Here is a 27,444-nt window from a genome sequence, read left to right on the forward strand (position 1 = left end):
GCTTAGTTGAATCAAACAAGGTGGGTGGGTGGGTGTGTGCGCGTGTGTACCCTATTCCCTTGGGAGTAGTGAACCTGGTAATTACTGTGAATGTCCAGCGACAGGGACCGGATGCTACAGGGAATGCTTTGGAGTGGCTCTGGAGTTGGGGTGCCCCTATTCTTAACCTGCAAGGCAAAGTACGGGCTGATAGAGCCTTGGGGAGTGTGCTTGAGTGGCTGAAGGGCTAGCAGGAGCAGGGAATTGACATCCAGCTACCACAAGAAACTCCCTCACGCTGGAGGCAGGGGAGTAAGTAAGTGACTCGCAAACCCCCCAAAAGTGTCACACTCTTATCACAAAAATGTCTTTGATCAAACTATGCATAAGCCTTCTTTCTGAAGCAGTGAATTTAATCTGGCACTAGAATTGTGCCAAGTCCCCTTTTTGCCTCAGTAAAGACAGTGCCCATTATTTTTATTAAATTGCAAAAAACTTAATTAGCACAGAATTAAGGTTTCCCCATGGTAGCTCTTGTCCTTCCAGAATGTCAATTTCAGCAAAACTCAAATTTATGAAAACCAGGAAATACAGAGTTAAGGTACACAGCTATGTAACCTTACCTCTGCCTCCCTGGAGCTGGCAATAGCCACTGGGAATCATCTGCATAAACTCCAGCTGCCTTCACTGTGTTAGCTGTAGCTTTATTGAATGGTGAAGGAATAAGTAGAGCTGCGATCATGATCTCTGGGGAGGGCTGTAGCCTAGGAGTCAAGGGATGAGCTCTCCCTGACCCTGTGTGTGTGTGTGTGTGTGTGTGTATATCAAATGAAAGAACTGCATGTGTGCTTTGGGAGATCCGGTATGCCTCATTTCATCACTGTGTTGTATAAGCTGTGTCACTGACAGGGCACAGGGATTTTCCTGCCATGGGGATTGTCAGCAGTTAGGTGGGAGATGAGTGTGGGTTGTGAGTTTAAGGAAGGGTAAGTGAAAGTAGAGTGTTTGATGGTACTGTGTGCGGAAGGGTGAAGGGGTCATAAGAAGGTTGAAGGAGTTGTAAAATGTAGTAGCTACACTATTCTTTCTGTGGAGTAAGCTAAGTGTGAGAGTTTAAGGAGCTCTTGTTCAATACAGGGCAAAGGCAGAGAGAGTATGCACTGTTATGGGCACCACTCAAAGAGGGCATAGTTAGGTTGCGCGGGTGTGTATCTTAATTCTGTATTTCTGGTTTTCACAGGTTTCAGTTTTGCTGAAATTGACATTCTGGAAAGGCATAAGCTGTATCTAGGCAACCTTAAAACTGCATTAACGAAGTTTTTGCCATTTAATTTCCTAGTGTTTCTAGCAGAAAGAAAAGTTGTTGGTAGACGTTAGGGGTCACTGAGGCAGTTGTAATTATCACGTATGTGTAGTTCAGATGCTCCTGAGAATAGGTATTTGATAATAACTAGTTTTTACATTGCACTTTTCATCAGTAGATCTCAAGAAGGGAAATATCGTTATTCTCCCTTATGGATAGGGAAACTGAGGCACACAGAGGTGAAGTGACCCGGCCAAAGTAACCCAGCACTCCAGTGGCAGAGCTGAGAACAGAGCCCAGGTTTTCTAAGTCCCAGTCTACTGTTCGCTCCTCTAAGCCACTCCATTGCTCTGTGATTCCAAAGTGCCCTCCTGCCCCCTGTACTCTTTTTTTGCAGTGGGAAGAGGATAATGGTTGTGCTTTGAAATATCTGCAGTGTTTAGTTGCTAACAGAGTTGGTGAGAGAAATCTCAGACATAGTCTATGTTCCAAAAACTTGACAGTTTTATTACATGGGTAGTTACAGTAACTTAAAGCATCCAAAAGAAGACTGGTGTTTCTCTCTCCTCACCCCGTCTCCCAACTATTCCCTACAACATACAGCCCTCCCACCACCGCCTCCAGCTCACCCTGCCCTTCCCATCCCATTAAGCCATTAGCATTTTAGAAGCCTGGTGTGAAACAAAAAATAAAAACACTGGTAGACGCTGAATTTCATAAGCTTCCCCCCCCCCCCAGGGGGTCTGTATCTCAGAAACCTCTTGCTCAAATAACCCCAAATTTGGCTCACTAATCCTAACTCCCACTCTCATAAACACAGCAAATTTCAAGACAATCTCAGACCCATACAGGTATTGGAATTTAGAAAAATCATCCTTTAAATAGAAATGTTTTCTCAATCTTAATTGTGGAAGAGTTGGTCTTCCTCTGTAATACAGCATGAAATTAATCATCAGTAACCACCTTACCATATCCAGATCCCCATCAATCCTGAAAGCATAACAGGCTCCGAGAGGTGTGAAGCAGCCCATTCATCTCAGTGTGATTGTCTCAACTGAATGAGAACACCCCATGGCGATAAATACAGCCTAAAACAATACGTCTGACACAGAGGTTCTCAAACTGTGGGGGTACACCTCCCTATGGAGATGCCAGTTGCTGTCTTTTGGTCGGGGGATAGCACGGCTGGAGCAGTCCGGACCGTTGCTCTGGCACCTGCACGCTGACTCCTCGGAAATAAAAGTCTGCGTCAGCTTGCACTCCGGCCCCTCTCCCATCTAGGCTCGCACCGGACTGATGCCTGCTACACTACATACCCTGTGCCCCTGCTGTTTGAAACGCTGTACTGGAGTCCAGCCCTTCTACTGAGAAAGGAACTGAGGGCTCTTCACCCAACACTGCCCTATGTACCCTTGCTACGAGGGGCACAAGGACAGATAGGGTGCATGCACAAACTGAGTGGGCAGGGCTACTAAAAGTCTCTGATCAAAGGAACATGAGCACCTACAGGGCCAATAGTCGAAGGTGAACCCATTGTTCAAATGGCCCCAATTTTGGATCAGTAACCGAACCCCACTCCCCCGAGAGATGCATCAGATTTAAAAGCAACCCAAGTAACCATGATGATTTTAGAGCACTTACTGCTAAGCTTTAAACAGAAATCTGATTTCAGCCTTAACTACAGTGGAGCTAGCACTCTGCTATCATTTACTCAGACCCTCTTAGAAGGGTTTGGTGTACACGGCACACAATCTGAAACAGAATGTGCACACAAACCGTAACAGACGAAGCCGCTGGATTTTAGAAGGCTGCACTATTTCAACATGCAATATACAATCACATTTTGTTAACTCTTACTTGTTGTGGGAAACATGTCCGTACGGAATGTTCTGTGTATCCAAAAGAAGGCCCTTCAAATACAGCTGTTGGAAGTTTTAAAACTTCTCTCAAAAACTGATCAAACTTTGTAAATATCATCAATCCATTGGAATCTGACATTTGGGAGAAAATATCTATAAGAAGAACAAAATAAAGTAAAACCTTAGAGTAAATATAAGTTTACTGAAAAATGTATTATGCTTTCCACCACAAAAGTTTTTTCTTTTTTAGTTATGCAATCTATTTCTACTTGTTTACCAGGAACACCCATTTTAAATTACTTCTTTCAAAGATACAATATAAAACTGAACATGAATGCACTTCATTTATTATATATCTTCCAGGTTCTCTCCCCACATTCCTATACAATATATTTTTCCAATGTACTAAAAATCTCAAAGCCTAATATGTTGAAGGCAAGACAGGTGAATTTGGGGTGTGTGGAGTGTAGTAGAAAGAGAGAGCCTGAAGCATGGTCCTGGTGAAAGGCCTGAATCAAAGTCAGCAAAAATTATGCTATGAGGAATGGTCAGGCCCTGTCAAGAGGAGACGCTTGCCTGCAAGTCAGCATGCAGAACATGAACTCAGCACCAGTGTTGCTGGCATAGCTAAACACCCTGGATGACGTAAACACATTCCAGCAGCCCAGCACAAGCACACCCCAACCTCACACACGATAAGATGGTTTGACAAAAGTGATGAATTGGCAGAGCCACTGGCCATTATCTTTGAAAACTTGTGGCGATGGGAAAAAGGCAAATATAGTGCCCAGTTTTTAAAAAGGGACGAAGGAGAATCCGGGGAACTACAGACCGGTCAGCCTCACCTCAGTCCCTGGAAAAATCATGGAGCAGGTCCTCAAGGAATCCATTTTGAAGCTCTTTTTTAAGATCAGGCTTGACAAAGCCCTGGCTGGGATGATTTAGTTGGGGATTGGTCCTGCTTTGAGCAGGAGGTTGGACTAGATGACCTCCTGAGGACCCTTCCAACCCTGATATGATTCTATGACTTGGAGGAAAGGAAGGTGATCAGGAACAGTCAACATGGATTCACCAAGGGCAAGTCATGCCTGACCAACCTGATTGCCTTCTATGATGAGATAATTGGCTCTGTGGATATGGGAAAAGTGGTGGACGTGATATACCTTGACTTTAGCAAAGCTTTTGATATGGTCTCCCACAGTATTCTTGCCAGCAAGTTAAAGAAGTATGGCTTGGATGAATGGACTATAAGGTGGATAGAAAGCTAGCTAGATTGTCATGCTCAATGGGTAGTGATCAACGGCTCAATGTCTAGTTGGCAACTGGTATCAAGTAGAGTGCCCCAGGGTCGGCCCTGGGGCCAACTTTGTTCAACATCTTCATTACTGATCTGGATGATGGGATGGATTGCACCCTCAGCAAGTTCGCGGAAGACACTAAGCTGGGGGGGAGGTAGATATGCTGGAGGGTAGGGATAGGGTCCAGAGTGACCTAGACAAATCGGAGGACTGGCCCAAAAGAAATCAGATGAGGTTCAATAAGGACAAGTGCAGAGTCCTGCACGTAGAATGGAAGAATCCCAGCCACTGCTACAGGCTGGGGACCGACTGGCTAAGCAGCAGTTCTGCAGAAAAGAACCTGGGATTACAGTGGATGAGAAGTTGGATATGAGTCAACAGTGTGCCCTTGTTGCCAAGAAGGCTAATGGCATATTGGGCTGCATTAGTAGGAGCATTACCAGCAGATCGGGGGAAGTGATTATTCCCCTCTATTTGGCACTGGTGAGGCTACATCTGGAGTATTGTGTCCAGTTTTGGGCTCCCACTACAGAAAGGATGTGGACAAACTGGAAGAGAGTCCAGCGGAGGGCATCGAAAATTATTAGGAGGCTGGGGCACATGAAGAGAGGCTGAGGGAACTGGGCTTATTTAGTGTGCAAAAGAGAAGAGTGAGGGAGGGATCTGATAGCAGCCTTCAACTACCTGAAGGGGGGTTCCAAAGAGGATGGATCTTGGCTGTTCTCAGCAGTCACAGATGACAGAACAAGGAGCAATGGTCTCAAGTTGCAGTGGGGGAAGTCTAGATTGGATATTAGGAAAAACTATTTCACTAGGAGAGTGGGGAAACCCTGGAATGGGTTACCTAGGGAAGCAGTGGAATCTCCATCCTTAGCGGTTTATAAGGCCCAGCTTGACAAAGTCCTGGCTGGGATGATTTAGTTGGAGTTGGTTCTGCTTTGAGCAGGGGATTGGACTAGATGATCTCCTGAGGTCTCTTCCAACCCTAATTTTCTATGATTCTAATAGAGATGCTTTGTCTAATCAGGAGGAAAGTACAAGGGGAGGTAACAAACATGTCATGAAACATGTAAGGTGATACTTAAGTTGTTTATCCCTGATTGTTTGTCTCAGTCTATAAATGATGGGATACCTCATTTTAACCCTTCGTCCTTACGGGGTAGTGGAAAGTCCTGCGACTTATTAAGCTGAAATTGATCTGGGAAACCAAGGCCATTCTTTGTCAGCAATAAACCTGACCGATTTCCTTCACTATTAGAACGGGTCTTGTGGTCTTATTGGGCAGTTCGATTGGAGCCTGCTGTATAGGCTATCTGGCCAGAGTCGCTGCAGCATGCAGAAAGAACGCATGCGCGCAGTGCAACATCTGACATGGAGAATGTAGGAACAGTATTGATATTTTTATTAACAATATCCATGACTCAATTAACCTATTCGCTTTGTATTCATACCCACTGGGTGTGAAGGAGTTAACCCCTCTTTCTCTAGGTCCAGGCACATAAGCATGTTAAGATTGGTAACAACAAACAATCAAGAATTGCACAGAGCTGGCTGACAAGGGGGAAATAAACCCTTTCTACAAAATTTTTTGCATTTTAACAAAAAAAGTTTCATCCTGGAGCAGGGAGGAATATCAAAAATGTGAACATTTTCAAGGAAAGGGATTTTAAGGAAAATTGTTTCAGGAGAACTTAAAACAGAATTTTTCAGCTTCCCAGCTGCCTTCAGGGAAGGCTCTGAAAAAGATTTGTGGATCATGGTAGATAATCACCTGAATCTGAGCTCTCACTGCACCACTGTGGCCAAAAAGGCTAATTTGATCCTTGGATGAGTAAACAAGGGGATCTTGAGTATGAGTAGAAAGGTTATTTTTAGGGTTGTCAAAGGATTAAAAAGATGAATTGTGATTCATTGCAGTTTTAATCGCACTAACAATAATAGATACTATTTATTACAAATATTTTGGATGTTTTCCACATTTTCAGATGTATTGATTTCAATGACCACACAGAATACAAAATGTACAATGCTCACTATATATTTTTTTATTACAAATATTTGCGCTGTAAAAAAGATACACAAAAGAAATAGTATTTTTCAATTCACCTCATACAGGTACTGTACTACAATCTCTTTACTGTGAAACTGCAACTTACAAATGTAAAATTATTTTTTGTTACATAACTGCGCTCAAAAACAAAACAATATAAATCTTTAGCGCCTACACGTCCACTCAGTCCTACTTCTTGTTCATCCAATCACTAAGACAAACAAGTTTGTTTACATTTATGGGAGATAATGCTGCCCACTTCTTATTTGAAAGTGAGAACAAGTATTCATATGGCACTGTTGTAGCCGGCATTGCAACGTATTTACCTGCCAGATATGCTAAACATTTGTCTGCCTCTTCATGCTTCGACCAGCATTCTAGAGGACATGCTTCCATGCTGATGACAGGTTCTGCCTGATAACGATCCAAAGAAGTGCAGACTGATGCACATTCATTTTCATCATCTGAGTCAGATGCCACCAACAGAAAGTTGATTTACTTTTTTGGTGGTTCAGTTTCTGTAGTTTCTGCATCTGAGTGTTGCTCTTAACACTTCTGACAGCATGTTTCACACCTCATCCCTCTCATATTTTGGAAGGCATTACAGATTCTTAAACCTTGCGCCGAGTACTATATTTATCTTTAGAAATCTCACATTTGTATCTTCTTTGCACTCTTTCAAATCTGCAATGAAAGTTTTCTTAAATCGAACAACATGCTGAATCGTCATCCGAGACTGCCATAACATGAAATATATGGCAGAATGTGGACAAAAAACACAGAGCAGGAGACATACAATTCTCCCCCAAGTAGTTCAATCACAAATTTAATTAACACATTATTTTTAACGAGCGTCATCAGCATGGAAGCATGTCCTCTGAAATGGTGGCTAAAGCATGAAGGGGCTTGGAAATATTTAGCATATCTGGCACATAAATAGCTTGCAACTCCGGCTACAAAAGTGCCCTGTGAATGCCTGTTCTCACTTTCAGGTGACATTGTAAATAAGAAGCAGGCAGTATTATCTCCCATAAATGTAAACAAACTTATTTGTCTTAGCGATTAGCTCAACAAGAACTAGGACTGAGTGGACGTATAGGCGCTAAAGTTTTATATTGTTTTGCTTTTTAGCGCAGTTATGTAACACACAAAAAAATCTACATTTATAAGTTGCACTTTCACAATAAAGAAATTGCACTACAGTACTTGCATGAGATGAATTGAAAAATATTATTTTTTATTTTTTTTGCATTGCAACTATTTGTAATAAAAAGAATATAAAGTGACCACTGTACACTTTGTATTCTGTGTTGTAACTGAAATCAATATATTTGATAATGTAGAAAAAGATCCAAAAATATTTAGAATAAATTTAAATTGGTATTCTATTATTGTTTGAGAGTGCGATTAAAACGGCAATTAATCACTATTAATTTTGAGTTAATTTGTTTTGAGTTAACCATTTGAATTAACTGCGATTAATTGACAGCGTCAGTTATTTTACTTCTGTATTTGGCACTAGTGTGACCACTGCTGGAATATTATATCCCAGTTCTGGTGTTCACATTTCAAATCGGATGCTGATAAACTGGGGAGGGTTCAGAGAAGAACCACAAGAATTATTAAAGGATTCCAAAATATGGCTTATAGTGATACGCTTGAGGAGCTCTGTCTATTTAATTTAACAAAGAGAAGATTAAGGGGTGACTTGATCACAGCCTATAAGTATCTACACGGGGAACAAATATTTGATAATAGGCTCTTCAGTCTAGGAGACAAAGGTACATAAGGTCCAATGGCAGGAAGTTGAAGCTAGACAAATTCAGACAGGAAATAAGGCATGAATTTTGACCAGTGAGGGTAATCTGTAATAAATTAGGCGAAATATTTTGTTCTACCCCATCTGCATTTTTCTGATGTAGTTAAGTTTAGCTGGAAATTTCCAACCAGCTCTACTATCCACATACATATGAATGGAGTGCTCAAAAGAAACAACAGAAGACCTAACAACTGGACATTAATTCCTAATGACTGCCAGCCAAGAATAAGTTATTTCCTCCAACTCTCTGTCAGGAAAGCAAAGAGAAAATCCCCAGCAGCTGGGACTAGTGTGAAGAAACTGGGTTTTAAGTTTGCTGTTGCTGACAGACAGACACACAACAGGGTCAGAAAGGAACAGAGACTAAGACCAGCTTCATCAAACCATGGAAAGTAAGGGAAATTGCTCATGAATTAAGCTTTGCTTTACCATTCTAACCTCGGCTCTTAAATACTGTATGTCAGCTGACTAATATACTCCGGAGGGGATTCTGTGCCACTGCACAATAAAGAATTTTGCAGAAATTAGTGTTGGATGCACAGAATTTCCTTTTTTCCCCCCACAGAAATGGGCTACAAAGATGCTGGTTGCCACTAGGGAATGATGGACCCTGCAGAGCCCAGCCTGCAAATAAAAGACTCTGCTGGGGGAAGGGGGAGGGAACTGCAGGGTTTCCAGGACCTGCAATTCCCAGCAGGCCCTGAAGGAAGGAGGCGGCAGCACACAGGAAAATCTGTGCAAGCCCGGACCCAGCATCAGGCTGTTTCTCCCTCTGGATCCCTGGGATCTAGGAGGATAGGATCTGTGACTGTCTGATCCAGAGGTGAGGGGGGCACAAGTGAGCTCTGGAGGAGAGGGGATGAGAGTATCTGGGCCAGGGGAGGCCCCACAGCTGGGCTCTAGATGGGAGGAGGTGAGAGGTGGTCTGTGTGGGTGGGCATTGCTGGGCTCGGGGTGGGGTGAGTATGGAAGGGGTGTGAGTGCCTGGCCCCGCATCTGGGCTCTGAGGAAGGAAGGAGCAGAGAAGCAGGAACTGGGTTGTCCTAGGGGTTTCTTTAATTCTCTACTACTTGGGGGAATTTTTGTGTGTGTTTGTATTGTTAGACATACTTGCTGACAGGTATTTTGAAATAAATTACCAAAATAATTAAAACGGTCATGATTATATAATGTTATTTTGACAAATAAAATTTACAGAATTTTTAAATTTTTGGTGCAGAATTCTCCCAGAAGTACTAATAAATGCTGGTTTGTTTTGAAAAGCCTGCCTTGTATCACTGCAAATACTTATTCGTTGCACTGCTTCTTGGAGGGGTAAAGTCTAACAGGAGTCTGAACTCATTTGCACTCACTGTAGAGCACACAGTGAGAACCAGTGATACTATAGCTTGGCGGTCCAGTCTCTGAGTCATGGGGATGCATGGCTCGCCTTTGTATAAAGCTAAACCTAAGCTCTGGTGAATACTGATGCTCTGAAAGGGACCACAGGAAGGCTGGGGTATTGAACCACCAGTAGATTCATGACAGGAGGCATAGTCAACATTACCTTTTTACAAAGCAGATGTTGAGGCCTAAACTGTATCAAAAATCCTTTGAGGAAGCTGGTAAAATACTATCAGGACAAAAAATTAAATTGAAAACCACAACATTTAAACAATCAAAACTTAGTAACCCAAACACAGTTTGGCACTGATGCTCCACTTAAAGATCCAGTCAGTAGAGGAGCCAGTAAAACCAAAAAGTAAGGTAGGGAAATAGTGGGATGTGATGGAGTGAAGAGAATTGCCTTGAGGCTGAAATTCGCATAATCACTGAGTTGCAGGTAGGTATGCGGGAAATCTAATCTTTACCTCACAGACATTTTGGAGGACAGAGAAGGGGAATAGGACCTCATAACACAACAAGGTGCATCTTCACTAGGAAAAAAGATGTGTTTTTAACTCAAGTTAGTGAGCATGAGGTACAATCCTAGTGAAGACCAGGCAGTTTGTAATTTCAGCAGACTATACAGGAGCCTAGGATTTATCTTGACCTGATAACTCATGTGAAAAGTACAAACTGCCTGGTCTTCACTAGGATATTCTCTCATGCTAGCTAACTTGAGTTAAGAACACACCTTTTTCCCTAGTGAAGACAAAGCCAAAGTCATGGTCTGTGAGAGGCTCTGTTGGCAGGTTCTAAAGAGTACATTGCTTGGAATGAACAAACTTCACCAGAGGGCTGTCTAAAGGATAAACTGAATGAAAGTAGGGAATATTTGGGAATGGTGGTCTGGGCAGGAAGTAACCCAGGAATTATCTGGTATGGTTCAAATTTTGCACTTTTATTTGAGTACTGATGTAATGCTGGTATAAGGAGATGTGTAGGGGCAGGATGAATTTTCAGGTATACAGGAAGGTAGGAGCAAGAGATGGGAGAGACCAATGCCGTATATCTGCTTCAGCAAGCAAAGGAAGATGCAGGTGGTGATCAGGTGTTTCAATATAGTAGAGAGATGCCAGGGATGGGATGCAAAGAGAACGAAAGAAGTGGCATGCAAGGGTTACAATTGAGATAACCTAGGACAGAGATGTAGGATGTTTGTGTTTTGGGTGATCTTATGGGTGGAAGATAATGAGAGAGCCCTTGTGACTGTGGGAGGGAAGGAGAGGGAAGAAGCTGTTGGCTTTGAGGGGGAGAAATTATATATTATATGTTTAATATTTTTAAAGATACTACAAATACAAATTCTAAACTTCTTAGAAATAATTTTAATACTCAATAGCCAGGCAAAAGTTAATTAACACTGAATTAGATCTGTAGCTATGCTTTTTTAAAAAACAGAAAAACAATCAAGAATACTCTACATAAGACCAAAAAGTTACATTAAAAAAAAACTTTAAGCTGTCCTAACGTTATAAATATTGTGACAGAGTTCCTCCTCTGCCTTGGTGGGTCCTGCACTTATTGGTGGATTTGCTCACCTCAGAGGTTCACGGCAGCTCTCAGTTTGGCCACTTTCGTGGCTCAAATCTGCCGTTCACTCAGTTAGCCTCATCACTGGACAGCATGGGGAAAGGAAGAAGAACAATCCCTGCAGTCTCTGCTGATCCACTTAGTGGATCGGGGAACAGGCCAGAGACCTTCCCCTCGGGTGGAACCCACAGTCCAGTTCAACTCCTCCCGTATCAAGTAGGGAGTTGGGGGGATGGGGGGAACCCAGGCCCACCCTCTACTCCAGGTTCCAGCCCAGGGCCCTGTGGATTGCAGCTGTCTACAGTGGCTCCTGTAACAGCTGCGTGACAACTACAACTCCCTGGGCTACTTCCCCATGGCCTCCTCCCAACACCTTCTTTATTCTCACCACAGGACCTCCCTCCTGATGTCTGATAATGCTTGTACTTCTCAGTCTTCCAGTAGTACGCCTTCTCACATTCAGCTTCTTGCACCTCTTGCTCCCAGCTCCTCGCATGCACCACAAACTGAAGTGAGCTCATTTTTAAAACCCAGGTGCCCTGATTAGCCTGCCTTAATTGATTCTAGCAGTTTTTTTGATTGGCTGCAGGTGTTCTAATCAGCCTGTCTGCCTTAATTGTTTCCAGAAAGTTCCTGATTGTTCTGGAAACTTCCCTGTTACCTTACCCAGGGGAAAGGGACCTACTTAACCTAGGGTTAATATCTCTGCCTTCTATCACCCTCCTGTACCCTGTTGTTCATTAGTTGTCCCCCATAATTATTTGGTTTTCCAGGTCTTGTGGACCCCACCCCTTAAGTTGGGGGGAGATCCTTTAGCAGTGGGCGGGCTTTGCCAACCCACTTCCTGGATCCCAATAAGATCACTCTCCTGTAGCCATCTGACCCGACCCTGTCACATAATGTACTTACAATTTCACAGCCATTATAATATTCCCAGTATTCCACAAAAAAATCAAAATCTGAAACCCATCACACATTCCTTTATATAACTCTCTTATTAAAAATAACTAAAGATTAATTACCTACACCAATAAATAACAAAGATACACTAGCAAGGCCACAACTTCCATTCATTAATGACCAAACTAAAATGTACCACATAGAATCATAGGACTGGAAGGGACCTCAAGAAGTTATCTAGTCCAGTTTCCTGCACTCATGGTAGGACTACGTATTAGCTAGACCATTCCTTACAATTGTTTGTCTAACCTGCTCTTAAAAAACTCCAATGGGCAATTTATTGCAGTGCTTAACCACTCTGAGAGTTAGGAAGATTTTCCTAATGTCTAACCTAAACTGCCCTTGCTGCAATTCAAGTGGATTGCTTCTTGTCCTAGCTTCAGAGGTTAAGAAGAAAAAAAATTTCTCCCTTCTCCTTGTAACCTTTTACATACTTGAAAACTGTTATCATGTCCTCTCTCAGTCTTTTCTTCTCCAGATGAAACAAACCCATTTTTTTCAATCTTCCCTCATAGGTCATGCTTTCTAGATCTTTAATCATTTTTGTTGCTCTTCTCTGAATATCCTCCAATTTGTCCACATCTTTCCTGAAATGTGGTGCCCAGAACAGGACACAATACTCCAGTTGAGGCCTCATAATCTTACTTTCCAAATAAAAAAAGCATCTGTTTCATATCAGCTGGTATTTTAATTTTTTTATGCTGCTACAAGATATTTTGCAATTGTAAATGTAACTATTGTTATATCGCATGTACTGATATTCTGATATTTTAAAATTGAAATAAACCCAAAACATTGTATTCCACTCCATACAGTGGAAAAAACCTATTAAATCTTAACGTACTAAGAAAGTTCAAAAGTCTACTCTTCATCCAGACCAAGTGCCAACCTGTGCTAGCAGCTTTCCATTCAACTCTGGGCACACTAACCTACAACAGAGGTTAGTCTGAGACACTTGGTCTTGAACGACTCCAAAAACAGAGGCTCACAATTAAGCTATGAGAGCCCATATCACCTGTAACAAGTACCAGTGACTGAGGAAAAACAGTTACTTATCCTATAGGTTTCAGAGTAGCAGCTGTGTTAGTCTGTATTCACAAAAAGAAAAGGAGTACTTGTAGACCTTAGAGACTAACAAATTTATTTGAGCATAAGGTTTCGTGAGCTACAGCTCACTTGAAGTAGCTCACGAAAGCTTATGCTCAAATAATTTGTTAGTCTCTAAGGTGCCACAAGTACTCCTTTTCTTTTTACTTATCCTATAGTAACTGTGGGTCTCTAAGGTACATTGTCCACATTTTGAAATCCATGCTCCTTCCCCAGTACTGCAGAGTCCTATATGATCTGGATTCTGAACTGATGAAAGAACTGAGGGACAGTTGGGCCCACTCTGCCCTTTATTCCCTCAGTTGTGGGGTCACAAGGGCATTCAGGATGAACATATAGCTCAACAGACACTGCAGGCCAAAAGAATCTGATGTGAATCTGCATTATGAGGCACATGTGCATCACAAATAGAATATATGTGGACAAACAGCTCAAAGAACCACACTTAGGGTTTGACTACACAGCAACTCAGAGCATGGCACACCAGGGTGCAAATCTACAGCACACTAGCTTGCCACACACTAACTCACTGCATGGACCTGCTAAAGGGCACTGAAAATCCCAGTGTGTGAATTAGTATACTACACTTTCAAGTAGTAGTACACTAAGTCACACTCTTGAGACTTTCACTGCACTAAAGCAGTGTCTACAACACAGGACATTACAGCAGAGCGAAGTGTTGCACTACAGATTCACACTCTGGCTTGGCACACAGTATCTTGCCGTGTAGACAAGCCCTAAGAGCATTATCTTTACAAAGTTAAGCACTCAAAAATTAGGAAAAGCCAGTATTAAGGTTATGTGTGCTGTGAAGATACAGTAAAACTTCAGAGTTATGAACACCTCGGGAATAGAGGTTGTTCATAACTCTGAAATGTTCGTAACTCTGAACAAAACATTACGGTTGTTCTTTCTGAACACTTACTTAATATACCTTTGAAACTTTACTATGCAGAAGAAAAATGCTACTTTTAACCATCTTAATTTAAACAAAAAAAGCACAGAAACAGTTTCCTTACCTTGTCAAAAAAATTTTTTACTTTCCCTTTATTATTTTTAGTAGTTTATTATTTTTAGTAGTTCCCACTGTACTGTATTTGCCTTTTCTTTTTTGTCTCTGCTGCTGCCTGATTGCGAATTTCCAATTCCAAATGAGGTATGTGGTTGACTGGTCAGTTCACAACTCTGGTGCTCATAACTCTGAGGTTCTACTTGTAAATTCATGAATTTCTGAAGCACTCAGATGCTACAGTGAGAGATCCATGGAAACACTCATCAGGAAATTAATAATTTTGTACTGAGTACTGGGTTTGGAGAGTATACATCAGTGGTGGGCAACCTGCAGCCCGTCAGGGTAATCCGCAGGCGGGCTATGAGGCAGCTTGTTTACACTGACTGTTCGCAGCTCCCAGTGGCCATAGTTCACCATTCCCAGCTAATGGGAACTGCGGGAAGCAGCGGCCAGCATGTCCCTGTGGCCCGCATCACTTCCCGCAGCTCCTATTGGCTGGGAACGGCGAACTGCGGCCACTGGGAGCTGCGGATGGCCATGCCTGCGGACAGTCAATGTAAACAAACTGTCTCACGGCCTGCCAGTGGATTACCCTGATGGGCCACATGCGGCTCATGAGCTGCAGGTTACCCACCACTGGTGTATATCATATGAGGCCTATGGCCACCCACTGAATGAGAAGGAAAAAAAGTAATATTGAGCAACTACCCATGTTCACTGATGGAGGCAGGGGTCCTGTGGAGGAAACAGTATGTGATCATGTAATTGAAGTCTGCATCATAATGTAAATGCACAAAGGAGCCAAATAAAGTTGCAAGGACAACATTAATTCTGGAATTTATCAACTTCTGCGTGCTTGATTTTATAACCTTAACATTCTTTCAACATTTTGTTTTTGATGTGATATATAACCATTTCTACAAGACTACTTCTGTCTTATTCAGTACATAGGTTGGATGGCACTCAGATAATGAGAGAGAGAAGTCCTGTGGAACCATGATTCATTTTGGGCCAAGTTGTGTTTGACATTTACCTTCCGAAGTGGCGTGGAATGAGGATTTGAAAACCTAACTTCAGTATCACTGAAAATCTAACTTCAACATACCATAGTATATAACCTATCGCTCAAATCAGCCTCTGAACCAGATAACTAGGGGGTAGCTAATGTAAAGCTGATTTTTAAAAAAGGCTCTCAAGGCAATCCTGGCAATTACAGGCCAGTAAAGCCTAAATTCACTACCAGGCAAACTGGTTGAAATAATAATAAAAAACAGAATTATCTGACACAGATGAACATGATATGCTGGGGAAGAGACAACACAGCTTTTGTAAAGGGAACTCATGCTTCACCAACCTATTAGAATTCTTTGAGGGTGTCAGCAAACATGTGGACAAGTGTGATCCAGTTGATATATTATACTTGGACTTTCAGAAAGCCTTTGACAAGGTCTCTCACTAAAGGCTCTTAAACAAACTAAGCAATCATGGGATAAGTGGGAAGGTCCTCTCATGAATCAGTAACTTGTTAAAAGATAGGAAAACAAAGGGTAGGAGTAAATGGTCAGTTTTCACAATGGAGAGAGATAAATAGCAGGGTCCCCCAGGGATCTGTACTGACACCAGTGTTGTTCAACACATTCATAGACAATCTGCAAAAAAGAGTGAATAGTGAGGTAGCAAAATTGGCGGACGATACTAAATTACTCAAGATAGTTAAACCCAAAGCAGACGGCAAAGGGTTACAAAAGGATTGCATTAACTGGGTGACAAGATGGCAGATGAAAATCAATGTTGAGAAGTTCAAAGTTATACACACTGGAAAAAATAATCCCAACTATACATACAAAATGATGGGGTCTAAATTTGCTGTTACTAATCAAGAAAAATATCTTGGAGTCATCATGGTTAGTTCTCTGAAAACATCTGCTCAATATGCAGCAGCAGTCAGAAAAACTAAAAGAACATTGGGAACCATGAGGAAAGGGATTGATAATAAAACAGAAAATATCATAATGCCTCTATATACCTCCACGATACACTCATGCGTTGAATAGTACATGCGGCTCTGGTCACCCTATCTCAAACAAGATATATTACAAATGGAAAAGGTGCAGAGAAGGACAACGAAAATGATCCTTCTATGCAAGGAGAGGTTAAAAAGACTGGGACTTCAGCTTAGACAAGAGACGAGTAAGGGGGGATAGGAGAGAGGTTTGTAAAATCATGACTGCTGTGCAGTTTGAGAATAAGGAAGTGTTATTTATCCCTTTACATAACACTAGAACTACAGATCACTCAATATAATTAATAGGCAGCAGGTTTAAAACGAACACACATAAAAAACCTACTTCCTTCACACAACGCACAGCCAACCTGTGGAACTCGTTGCCAGGGGATGTTGTAAAGGCCAAAAGCATAACTGGGTTCAAAAAAGAATTAGGCAAATTATGGAGGATAGGTCCATCAATAGCTATTAGCCAAGACAGTCGGGGATGCAACCCCATGCTCCGGGTGCCCTAAATCTCCAACTGCCAGAAGATGGGATTGGATGATGCGGGGTGGATCACTCAAAATTGTCCTGTTCTGAATTCCCTCTGAAGCATATGGCACTGGGCACTGTTGGAAGACAGGATACTTGGCTAGATGGACCATTGCCTTTCTTATGTATCAAGAAACATCAACTGATGTCCTTCAACTTTGAAACCTTAATAATTTTTAAGAAAGATTTTTGTATGGAATTTCCTACGTTTTAAAAAAAGTTATGGTAAAACAAAAACTCCATGACTAAAGTATTTTCTAGACTAGTAGTTTTCAACCGGGGGTCTGCGAGCAGGTTTTCAGGGTGTCTGCGAAGCAGAACTGGTGTTAGACTCTCTGGGGCCTAAGGCTGAAAGCCCAAACCTGAGCCCGAGCCCTGCCAGGCAGAGATGAAGCCAAAGCCCAAGCAACTTAGCATGGAGCCCAGGTAACTGCCCTGCTTCCCCCAGTACCAGCCGGGCTTTTCTATGCAGAAAAACAGGTGGTGTGGCCCAGGTGGGCCGTGACGGTTTTATAGCACATTGGGGGGGCCTCAGAAAGAAAAAGGTTGAGAACCTGTGTTCTAGAAAACAGTAGACTATTACTTCATCTGCGTAAGATGCAAATTCAGTAAGGGAAACACCATCCCATGTCTAATGCAATGTACACTTTTTTGCATTAAAAGTGCACATTAATAGCAGCATATGAGCCTCATCCCAGATGCGTATTCCCAGTTGAATGTAATGAGGTTTTCATACACACCTTATAGATTCATAGATACTAAGGTCAGAAGGGACCATTATGATCATCTAGTCTGACCTCCTGCACAACGCAGGCCACAGAATCTCACCCACCCACTCCTGCGAAAAACCTCTCACCTATGTCTGAGCTACTGAAATCGTGGTTTAAAGACTTCAAGGAGCAGAGAATCCTCCAGCAAGTGACCCGTGCCCCATGCGACAGAGGAAGGCAAAAGAATCCAAAGAATTTAAAAAGCACTTACACAGGCATATGCAATCACACAGCCACTTACAATTGTATAAATTATACTTTGTGACATATTTTTTTGAACAGGTGTAACTCAGTTAAGTCAAAAAGGCTTTTCGCTAGATGTCCAAAAGCCATATAATTTCAATCAAACTCAATCCCCAGTTTGAACATATCAAGGACACAGTTTATAATGAGGAAATAAAGGCACCAAGAGTAGACCAGACATTGAAGGAGTCCAGGTTTGAAAAGGAGGGGACAGAAGAGAGAGTAGACAGTGAAGCAAGAGTGGGGAGACTATTTTATTGTGGGGGAGACAGTGGAATATATCTGAACGTGAGACAAAAGAAACCAGATGAGGAAGAGATTAGGAATGATCAGAAGGGGAGGAATGGAGATCAGGAAAGGGAAAGGAAAAAGGAAAAGAAAGGAAGTGCGGATGAAAGAAGGAGGGCTCACACCAGATGGTGTCAATCTTAGTAAGATTTTGGGCTAAGAGGGATGGCAGGGAGCAGGAGAGTTGTGGGCATATGAGTCAACCAGAGTGGAAAAGTAAGCTGCTTAGGCAAGATACAGTATATGACAGCAGGGAAGGTTACTCACCTTGTGCAGTAACTGAGGTTCTTCAAGATGTGTGTCCCTGTGGGTCTCCACTTCAGGTCTCAGCGCCGTCGATGGGAGATTTTTGCTAGCAGTGTCTGGTCGGGGTGCACGTGTACACTAGCTGTCTTGCAGAGCCACTGGCACCTCTTCTGGCACACGCACACCCCAACCCCCTCAGTTTCTTCTCTATCGTGGAGCATTAAGTTCTTACTCCAAAGTAGAGGGGAGGAGCATGGGTACTGGAGCACCCGCTGGGACACCCATCTCGAAGAACCTCAGTTACTGCACAAGGTGAGTAACCTTCCCTTCTTCTTCGAGTGCTGTCCCTGTGGGTGCTCCACTTCAGGTGGATGTACAGCAATGCCCTCATGAGGATGGAAGGGACTTCAGAGTTGAGTCTGTCGTTGCGGCTAGGGCCGTGAAGCCTACCCTTCTGACTGTGCTCGAGCTGAGCATAATGGTTAGCAAATGTGTGTTCAGATGTCCAAGTGGCTGCTCTGCATATCTCTATGATGGGTACGTTGTGAAGGAATGCTATGGAAGTTGCTACAGCTCGTTGAGTGTGTTCTGATGCGCATTGGGGCTGCTGTGTTACATAGGGAGTAGCACAATTGGATGCAATTTTATCCACTTAGATAGTCTTTGCGTGGATATAGCCGCACCTTTAGATCTTTCTTTCATTGATACAAATAGTCTGGGAGATTTACGAAAGTCCTTCATTCTATCCAGATAAAAGGCCAGGGCGTGGTGGACATCTAATGTATGTAACACCGCCTCTTGGGGGTTGCTGTGTGGTTTTGGATGGAATGTAAGTAAGTGAATCAGCTGGTTTAGGTGGAATGAGGACTATATTTTGGTCATGAATTTTGGGTCCATCCCCAGAGTGACTTTGTCCTTACAGAATATTGTGTATGGGGGGTGAGCCATGAGTCTCCCCATCTCACCCACTCTTCGTGCCGATGTGATGGCTATCAAGAGTGCCACTTTCATAAATAAATGAAGTAAATAACACAGTGCTAAGGGTTTGAATGGTTTTCTGGTTAGACATTTGAGCACTAAGTTTAAATCCCATGATGGTGTGGGTTCACGGATATCCGGGTGCATGTTCTGTAACCCCGTTACGAACCTCCTAGTAATGGGATGGGTGAATACTGATGTCCCATCCACCTGCTGGTGGAAGGCCATTATGGCCATGAGGATAACTTTAATCGAGTTCGTAGCCAGTCCAAAGTTTTTTTAAGGATAGTAGGTAATCCAGGATGATCAGAAGTGGGGCCTGTTGTGCAGATATTTGTTTGGTTTGGTACCAGAGGGAAAACCTTTTCCATTTTTGGAGGTATGTTTCCTGCTATTAATCAGTACTTGTTTTACTTGATCAGAACAGGTTAATTCCTCAGGATGGAGCCATGCCTTCAGGTGGAGTTTGCCTGGAACTGGATGGAGGATTTGATCGTTGTCCTGTAAGAGGAGATTGTGTAGGATGGGGAGAGTGAACGGCTTGCATAGTGCCATGCGGGACAGGTAAGGGAACCAAGTTTGACTGGGCCACGTTGGCACTATAAGAATTAGCTTGGCTCTGTCGGTTCATGTCTTGTGTATGACTCCGGAGATCAGAGGAATCGATGGGAGGGCATATAGGAGAGGGGCGTTCCATTTGATAAGGAATACCTCTCCCAGTGATTATACTCCCTGTCCTGCGAGTGAGCAGAACTTTGGGCATTTCTTGTTTGCTCGTGTCGCAAACAGATCTATCAACAGAGATCCCTATCTTGGAAAATATGATGTGTTATTTTGTCATTCGGTTTCCATTCGTGTTCTTGGGAGAACTGTCTGCTTTGAGTGTCCGTCATGATATTCAAGCAGCCCCGTAGGTATGATGCTGTGAGAGTGATGTTGTGCCTTATGCACCAGTTCCATAGCTTTAGAGCTTTTACACATACAGAGTGGGATCATGCCCCACCCTCGCAGTTGATATAGAACATACATGCGATGTAGTCTGTTAGGATCTGTATCATTCGGTCTCTTATGAGAGGAAGGAAGTGGCAGCATGCATTGCGGACCGCACATAGTTCGAGCAGGTTTATGTGTAGATGTGTTTCCACACGGAACCATTTGCCCTGAGTGGTATGTTGCTTCAGCTGAGCACCCTCATCCAATCAGGGAGGCATCTGTCGTGATCTGAACAAATGGTGGCTCTTGTTGGAATGGTACACCAGAACAAACGTTCGTTGGGTTTCTCCACCAGCATAGTGATTGTATCACCTCTCCTGTGGGTGTGATTCTCTTGTTTCGACTGTGTCTTTGTGGGCTGTATACTGCATTCAGCCATCTCTGAAGGCACCGCATGTGTAGCCTGGAGTGTTTTACAACGAATGTGGTAGCAGCCATATGTCCCAACAGTTGTAGGCATATTCGCACATGTACCCATGGACTGTGAGATCACTGATATAAGGGAGGTCATAGTGGTGAAACGTAGCCTTGGAAGTGATGCTCTGGCCGTGAGGGAGTCCAGGTGAGCTCCAATGAACTCTAGTTGCTGCACTGGAGCTAGGGTGGATTTCTTTTCATTGATTTGAAGTCTCAGGGAGTGAAAGAGAGAGGTGGTTATTTGAATGCTTCCTTCTGTTTTTGTCTTTGTGGTGTCTTTGAGTAGGCAGTTGTCTAAGTAAGGGAATATCAGTATCCCACTTCTGCGTAAGTCAGCCGCTACTACCGCAAGTGTTTTGGTGAATACTCTCAGTGCAGTTGAGAGGCCAAATGGTAGCGCTCTGTATTGGAAATGTTCTTGTCCTACTGTGAACTTTAGGAAGCGTCTGTGAGATGGATGGATTGTATCATGAAACTATGCGTCTTGTAGATTGAGGGCTGCGTACCAGTCCCCTTCTTCCAGCGTAGGGATGATTGAGCTTAGGGTGACCATTTTGAATCTGTGGGCATGGATGAATTTGTTGAGTCTCCTTAGATCGAGGATGGGTCTCCATCCTCCATTTTTCTTTTGGGTCAGGAAGTAATGGGAATAGAATCCCTTCCTTCTGTGTTGTGACTGAACCAGTTCCACTGCACCTATTTGTAGAAGGTGATGTACCTCTTGTCTCAACAGGTGCTCGTGGAAAGAATCCCTAAAGAGGGATGGGGAAGGTGGATGGGTAGGCAGGAATGATGTAAAGGGGATGGTTTAGCCTGTTTGAACGATCTCTAAGACCCACTGGTCCAAGGTGATGGAAGCCCAGTTGCTATAATATGGTCTGAGTCAGAGCCCAAAAATTTGGGTATTGGTCATTGACACTGGTGTTATGGGGAGGTCATGCAGACCCTCGATCAACGCTTCAAAATTGCAGCTTATTTAGTGGTTGTTGGGAACGTCGCGTTCTGTGATTGATTCTGTCGACATCTCTGTATTCAGTTTCTTTGGCCCCGTGCATCGTACGGTCTCTGCTGGCTTTGAGACATATTGTCTCTGCTCCTGTTGTAGGGCTGGTACCTTTGTCTCCTGTTAGGTGGTGTGTATATCCCTAGGGTCTGTAACGTTGCTCTTGAGTCCTTCACGCAGTGAAGGACTTCATCAGTTTTTGCGGAAAAGAGCTTGTCTCTGTCAAGATTAATTTCAGACAGAGATCCCTATCTCTCCTGGCCCTTGCCTTTAGGCTGTTGCAGTGAGTGCACCTCTGAGGAATGTGTGATTCCCCGAGGCAGCAGACACAAAGTGACTGGCATGGCATCATTACAAGACGCACACCTTTTAAAAGCTGGGGATCCAGGCATTTTTAAAGCTTCCCTCTTTGGGATTTGGGGATGAAATTAAAGGGAAAAAATTATTTTTTTTAACTAACTAACTATGATATTACTGCTATGTTAATCTAATACTAACTAGAGTTAATTAAACTAATTTAACAATCTAAAACTATATTTTTCTATAGTTCGTAGGGACACTGCTAACAGACCCGTCTCAAGCCGAGGACAGTTGAGAAGGAACTGGGGGGGTCGGGCATGCGCATGCCAGAAGAGGCATCAGCAGTGCCGCGAGACAGCTACTGCGCACGTGCGCCCCGACGAGAAGCTGCTAGCAAAGATCTCTGATCAACAGCACTGGGACGCACCGCCACCTGAAATGAAGCACCACAGGGACAGCACTCGAAGAAGAACGGAAAGAACAAAGTCACATTTATAAAGGAGGAAGTCATAGAATCAATCATAGAATATCAGGGTTGGAAGGACCTCAGGAGGTCATCTAGTCCAACACACTAACTACAAATTCAGTGTAGTCCTTGAATTTTCTCAGAAGTGGTCAGCAACATGGGAACAGTACATGTAGGGCAGAATCAGGGTTCCAGCACAGATGATCAGACTGATTAGTGGGAGGAAAAGAACCTAGCATGTAGAAGGTGAAGTGAAAAGAAGGTGTGTGGGGGCAGGATTTTCAAGTGTTTGAGTTAACAGCATATATCACAGGCATTTTGAAAGTACAGCCCTGAGACCATGGAGTCAGAATGCAGGTGGGTCAGTGAGGAAAGGAAAGATAAACCATTGAAAACAACTGTGCTGCTTGCCAGTGAGGCAGAGTCAGGGAAAGCATAGTATTGAGAATGTTTATGAAGAGCATTGTTTTGCAGATAGAACAGGCAGTCAAGGAATCAGGGATAGGGAAGACCGAAACAAGGAAAGCAGGGGATAGAGATGAGATAACAAAATGAGCATCAAGTAGGAGGGAACAGTGGATTGGGGAGGGGCGGGCAGGTCCGGGAGTGACAAAGATGAGGAGGTACAAGGCAGTTAATTAGGTTCAAAGGGGCAGGTGACAAAAGCTCACAAGTAAACATAAAATGGGCAACCTTGACGGAGCGCTAGGTGTTGGGGGAGACATGGAAAATTACAATAGGGTAAAATAGGAGCAACAAGAGGGAAACAGTGGGGGAATCTGCTGAGCATCTTAGATGTCTGTACACAAATGCAAGGAGTAGGGGAACAGAAAGAACTGGAAGTATTAGTACATAATTTAGATTATGATTTTACTGGCATCACAAAGACTTGGTGGGATAAATCTCATGACTAGAATGTTGGCAGAGGGTAATAGCTTGTTCAGGAAGGACAGGCTGGGAAAAAGGGAGGAAGTGTTTCATTATACATCAAGCATACATACGCTACTCCTGGGGGAATTCTGCCCCCAAAAATTAAAAATTCTGCATACAATATTTTAAAATTCTGTAAATTTTATTTGTCAAAACAACACTATATAATCACGCCAGTTTCAATTATTTTCATAATTTATGTCAAAATGCCTGTCAGCAAGTATATCTAACAATACAGACACACACAAAAATTCCCCCAGGAATAGAGTGTTAAAGAAACCACTAGGACAACTTAGTTCCTGCTTCTCTGACCCTTCCTCCCACAGAGCCTAGCCGGGGGGCCAGACACTCACACCCTTTTCCCCCCACCAAAACCCAGCTGCGCCCTCCAGCAGCCCAGACACTCACTCCTCCTACCCGCAGAGCCCAGCTGTGGGCCCCCTCTGGCCCAGACACACATATTCCCCACCCCCCAGAGGCCAGCTGCAGCCCCCCCCCCACCCCAGATACTCACATCCTCTCTTCCCCAGAGGCCAGCTGTGGTCCCCCCTGGCCCAGACACTCACACCCTCTCACCTCCAGAGCCCAGGTGCACCCCCTCGGCCCAGACACTCACAAACCCTACCCTCCTAGAGCCCAGGGATCCAGAGGGAGAAACAGCCTCATACTGGGTCCCGGGCTTGCACAGAGTTTCCTATGCACCACTGCCTCCTTCCTACTTCACAGTAAGGGTCTACTATACACTAGCAAACCAGAGGAAGAAGTGGGTGAGAGATTTATAGAACAAACAACAGAAATATCCACAGCACAAGACCTGGTAGTAGTGGGGGATTTTAACTACCCAGACGTCTCTTGGAAAAGTAATATGGCAAAACAGAAAATTTCCAGTAAGATCTTTAATTGTGTTGGGAACAACTTTTTGTTCCAGAAAGTGGAGGAAGTAACCAGGGGGACAGCCATTTTAGAGTTGATTCTGACTAACAAGGAAAATTTGATTGCAAATCTGAAGATGAAAGGTAATTTGGGTGAAAATGATCATGAAATAATAGATTTCATGATTCTAAAGGCAGGAAGGAGTGAAAGCAACAGAATAAGGACAATGGACTTCAAAAAAGTAGACGTTAAACTCAGAGAACGTCTAAGGTCCCACGGAAAGAAAATAAAAGAGATAAAAGAGTTCAGGACAGCTGGCAATTTCTCAAAGAAACAATATTAAATATACAATTGCCAACTATTCTGAGGCAAAGGAAAGATAGGAAGAATTGTAAGAGGCCAGCATGGCTCCATCAGGAGCTCTTTAGTGACCCAAAAATCAAAAAAGTCTCTACAGTAAGTGGATACATGGACAAACTGCTAAGGAGGAGTACAAAATAATAGTGCAAGGATGTAGGAACAAAATCAGGAAGGCTAAGGCACAAAATGAGTTATACCTGGCAAGGGACATAAAGGCAATAAAAAGAGGTTCTTTAAATACATTAAGAGCTCGAGAAAGACAAAGGGAAGGATAGGTTCTCCACTTAGTGGGGAAGGAGAGCTAATTCTGATGATATCAAGAAGGCTGATGTGTTTAATGCCTATTTGGCTTCAGTCTTCCCTAAAAAGTTTAATGATGACTAGATATGCAACACAAGCAGGGGGAAGAAAAGCAAACGAAAAATAGGGAAAGAACAGGTTAAAAAATATTTAGGTAAGTTAAATGTATTCAGGTCAACATCTTAAGGTACTTAAGGAACTAGTCTAAACAATCACAGAACCTCTAGCAATTATCTTCAAGAACTCATGGAGGACAGGTGAGGTTCCAGAGGGGAGGAGAAGGGAGAACATAGTACCTGTCTTTTAAAAGGAGAACAAAGAAGACCTGGGGAATAACAGATTAGTGAGCGTAACTTCAATACCTGAAGGATACTGGAATAAATTATTCAATCAATTTGTAAGTATTAGAGGATAATTGGGTGATAAGTAATAACCAGCATGGATTTGTCAAGAACAAATCATGCCAAACTCACCCAATTTCCTTCTTTGACAGTGCTACTGGCCTAGTGGATAGAGGGGAAAGCAGCAGGTGTGATATATCTTTATTTTCATAAGGCTTTTGACAGGCAGTCCCTCATGACATTTTCATAAGCAAACTAAGAAAATGTAATCCAGATCACATTACTATAAGTGCACAACTGTTTGAAAGATTGTACTCAAAGAGTCGTTATCAATGGTTTGCAATCAAACTGGGAGGGTGTATCTACGGAAGTCTTCCGGGGTCAATCCTTGGTCTGATATTACTCAATATTTTCATTAATGATTTGGATAATGATACTGGGAGTATGCTTATAAAATTTGTGGATGACACCAAGTTCAGAGGGGTTGCTCGCACTTTGGAGTACATTATTAGAATTCAAAAGGACCTTGACAAATTGGTACACTGGTCTGAAAGCAACCTGATGAAATACAATAAAGCCAAATGCAAAGTGCTTGGGCTAGAAAGGAAAAATCAAATGCACAACTACAAAATGGAGAACAACTGGCTAAGTGATAGTACTGATGGAAAGGATCTGGGGGTTATATTGGATCACAAATTGAACATGAGCCAACAATGTGATGCAGTTGCAAAAACGGTTAATATTATTCTGGGGTGTATTAATAGGAGTGTCATATGTAAGACACAGGAAGTAATTGTCCTGCTTTTCTTTGCAATGTGGAGGCCTCAGCTGGAGTTGCGTCCCCAGTTTTGGGGCCATCCATTAGGAACGACGCAGACAAATTTGAGAGAATCCAGAGGAGAGCAACAAAATAATAAAAGGTTTAGAAAACCTGACCTATGAGGAAAGCTTAAAAAAAACTGGGCATATTTAATCTTGAAAAAAGAAAATTGAGGCGGGACCAGATAACAGTCTTCGAATATATTAAAGGCTGTTATAAAGAGGACTGTGATCAATTGCTCTCCATGTCCACTGAAGGTAGGATAAGAAGTAATGAGCTTAACCTTTAGCAAGGGAGATTGAGGTTAAATATTAGGAAAAACTTTCTAACTATAAGAGTAGTTAAATTCTGGAATAGAGTTCCAAGGGAGGTTGTGGAATCCCTATCTGTGGTGAAGCAGAAAAAACACCCACCAGCATGGAAGGGGTTAAAGAGAGCCTTTGGGCCCAGCTAGCCCCGCCCCCCTTATACCTGCAGCCCATACCAGGCTTGGAAGGGAGAGAAAAGGAGAGAGCCTGGCTCAGTTTGAGGCTGACTGGCGAAAAGGCAGGAGCTCGCTGCTTCCCTTCCTGAGGGAAGGAGCACTACCCGGCCAGTTGAGGCAGCCACCAGGAGCCAAGCACCCTCTTCCTGGCCAAAGGAGACAAAGAGGTCTAGGACCACCCAGCCTAAGAGGCACCTGGGTGGCGAAAGCACAGAGCCCATGTGGGGTTCCGATCCCACCAAACTTACGGCTTCCACACCTGGAGGAACCTGTGACTGCAGCAGGACGCCACCCAGGGTCCACGAAAGGGCACTACTAGAACCAAGCCACCAAAGGAACTTGGATTAGAGGGGCCATGCCCTGAAGGGGAAACAGTAGGAAGTAGCCTAGTGCAGCAGATGTGGACTCCCCGCTGGGAGGTCCCCTACTCAGGGGTTAACTTACACAGGGCCCTGGGCTGGGACCAGGTGGAATGGAAGGGCCTGGATCCCCCTACTCCCCTGCCTTCAGGACTGAGGCACCTCGACCACAGAAGCAGGGGGCGGAAAATCAAGTACTCCAACCACTAGGCTGACTAGTCCTCCAAGCTCCCTCTCACACCATCACTGAAGGTTTTTCAGAATAGGTTGGAGAAACACCTGTCCAGGGATGGTCTAGGTTGACTTGGTCCTGCCTCACTGCAGGGGGCTGGACTTGATAAGCTCTCAAGGTTCCTTCCTGCCCTATGATTCTAGGACTAAAAGCTCAGTAA

The 27,444-nt window shown here is 43.3% G+C and overlaps 1 protein-coding gene across 19 annotated transcripts in view; it reads right to left on the reverse strand.

The window, feature by feature from the left end:
- The window catches only part of DTNB (dystrobrevin beta), a 375,219-nt gene that overhangs the window by 282,160 nt on the left and 65,615 nt on the right, over positions 1-27,444 (reverse strand). For all 19 annotated transcript variants that reach the window (XM_077812270.1, XM_077812266.1, XM_077812264.1 and 16 more), the window contains one exon: positions 3,140-3,294. In XM_077812270.1, the coding sequence (XP_077668396.1) occupies positions 3,140-3,294 (155 nt within the window). The remainder of the gene's footprint in view (positions 1-3,139; positions 3,295-27,444) is intronic.

Source organism: Eretmochelys imbricata, chromosome 3 (assembly GCF_965152235.1).
Source record: "Eretmochelys imbricata isolate rEreImb1 chromosome 3, rEreImb1.hap1, whole genome shotgun sequence".
NCBI lineage: Eukaryota > Metazoa > Chordata > Testudines > Cheloniidae > Eretmochelys > Eretmochelys imbricata.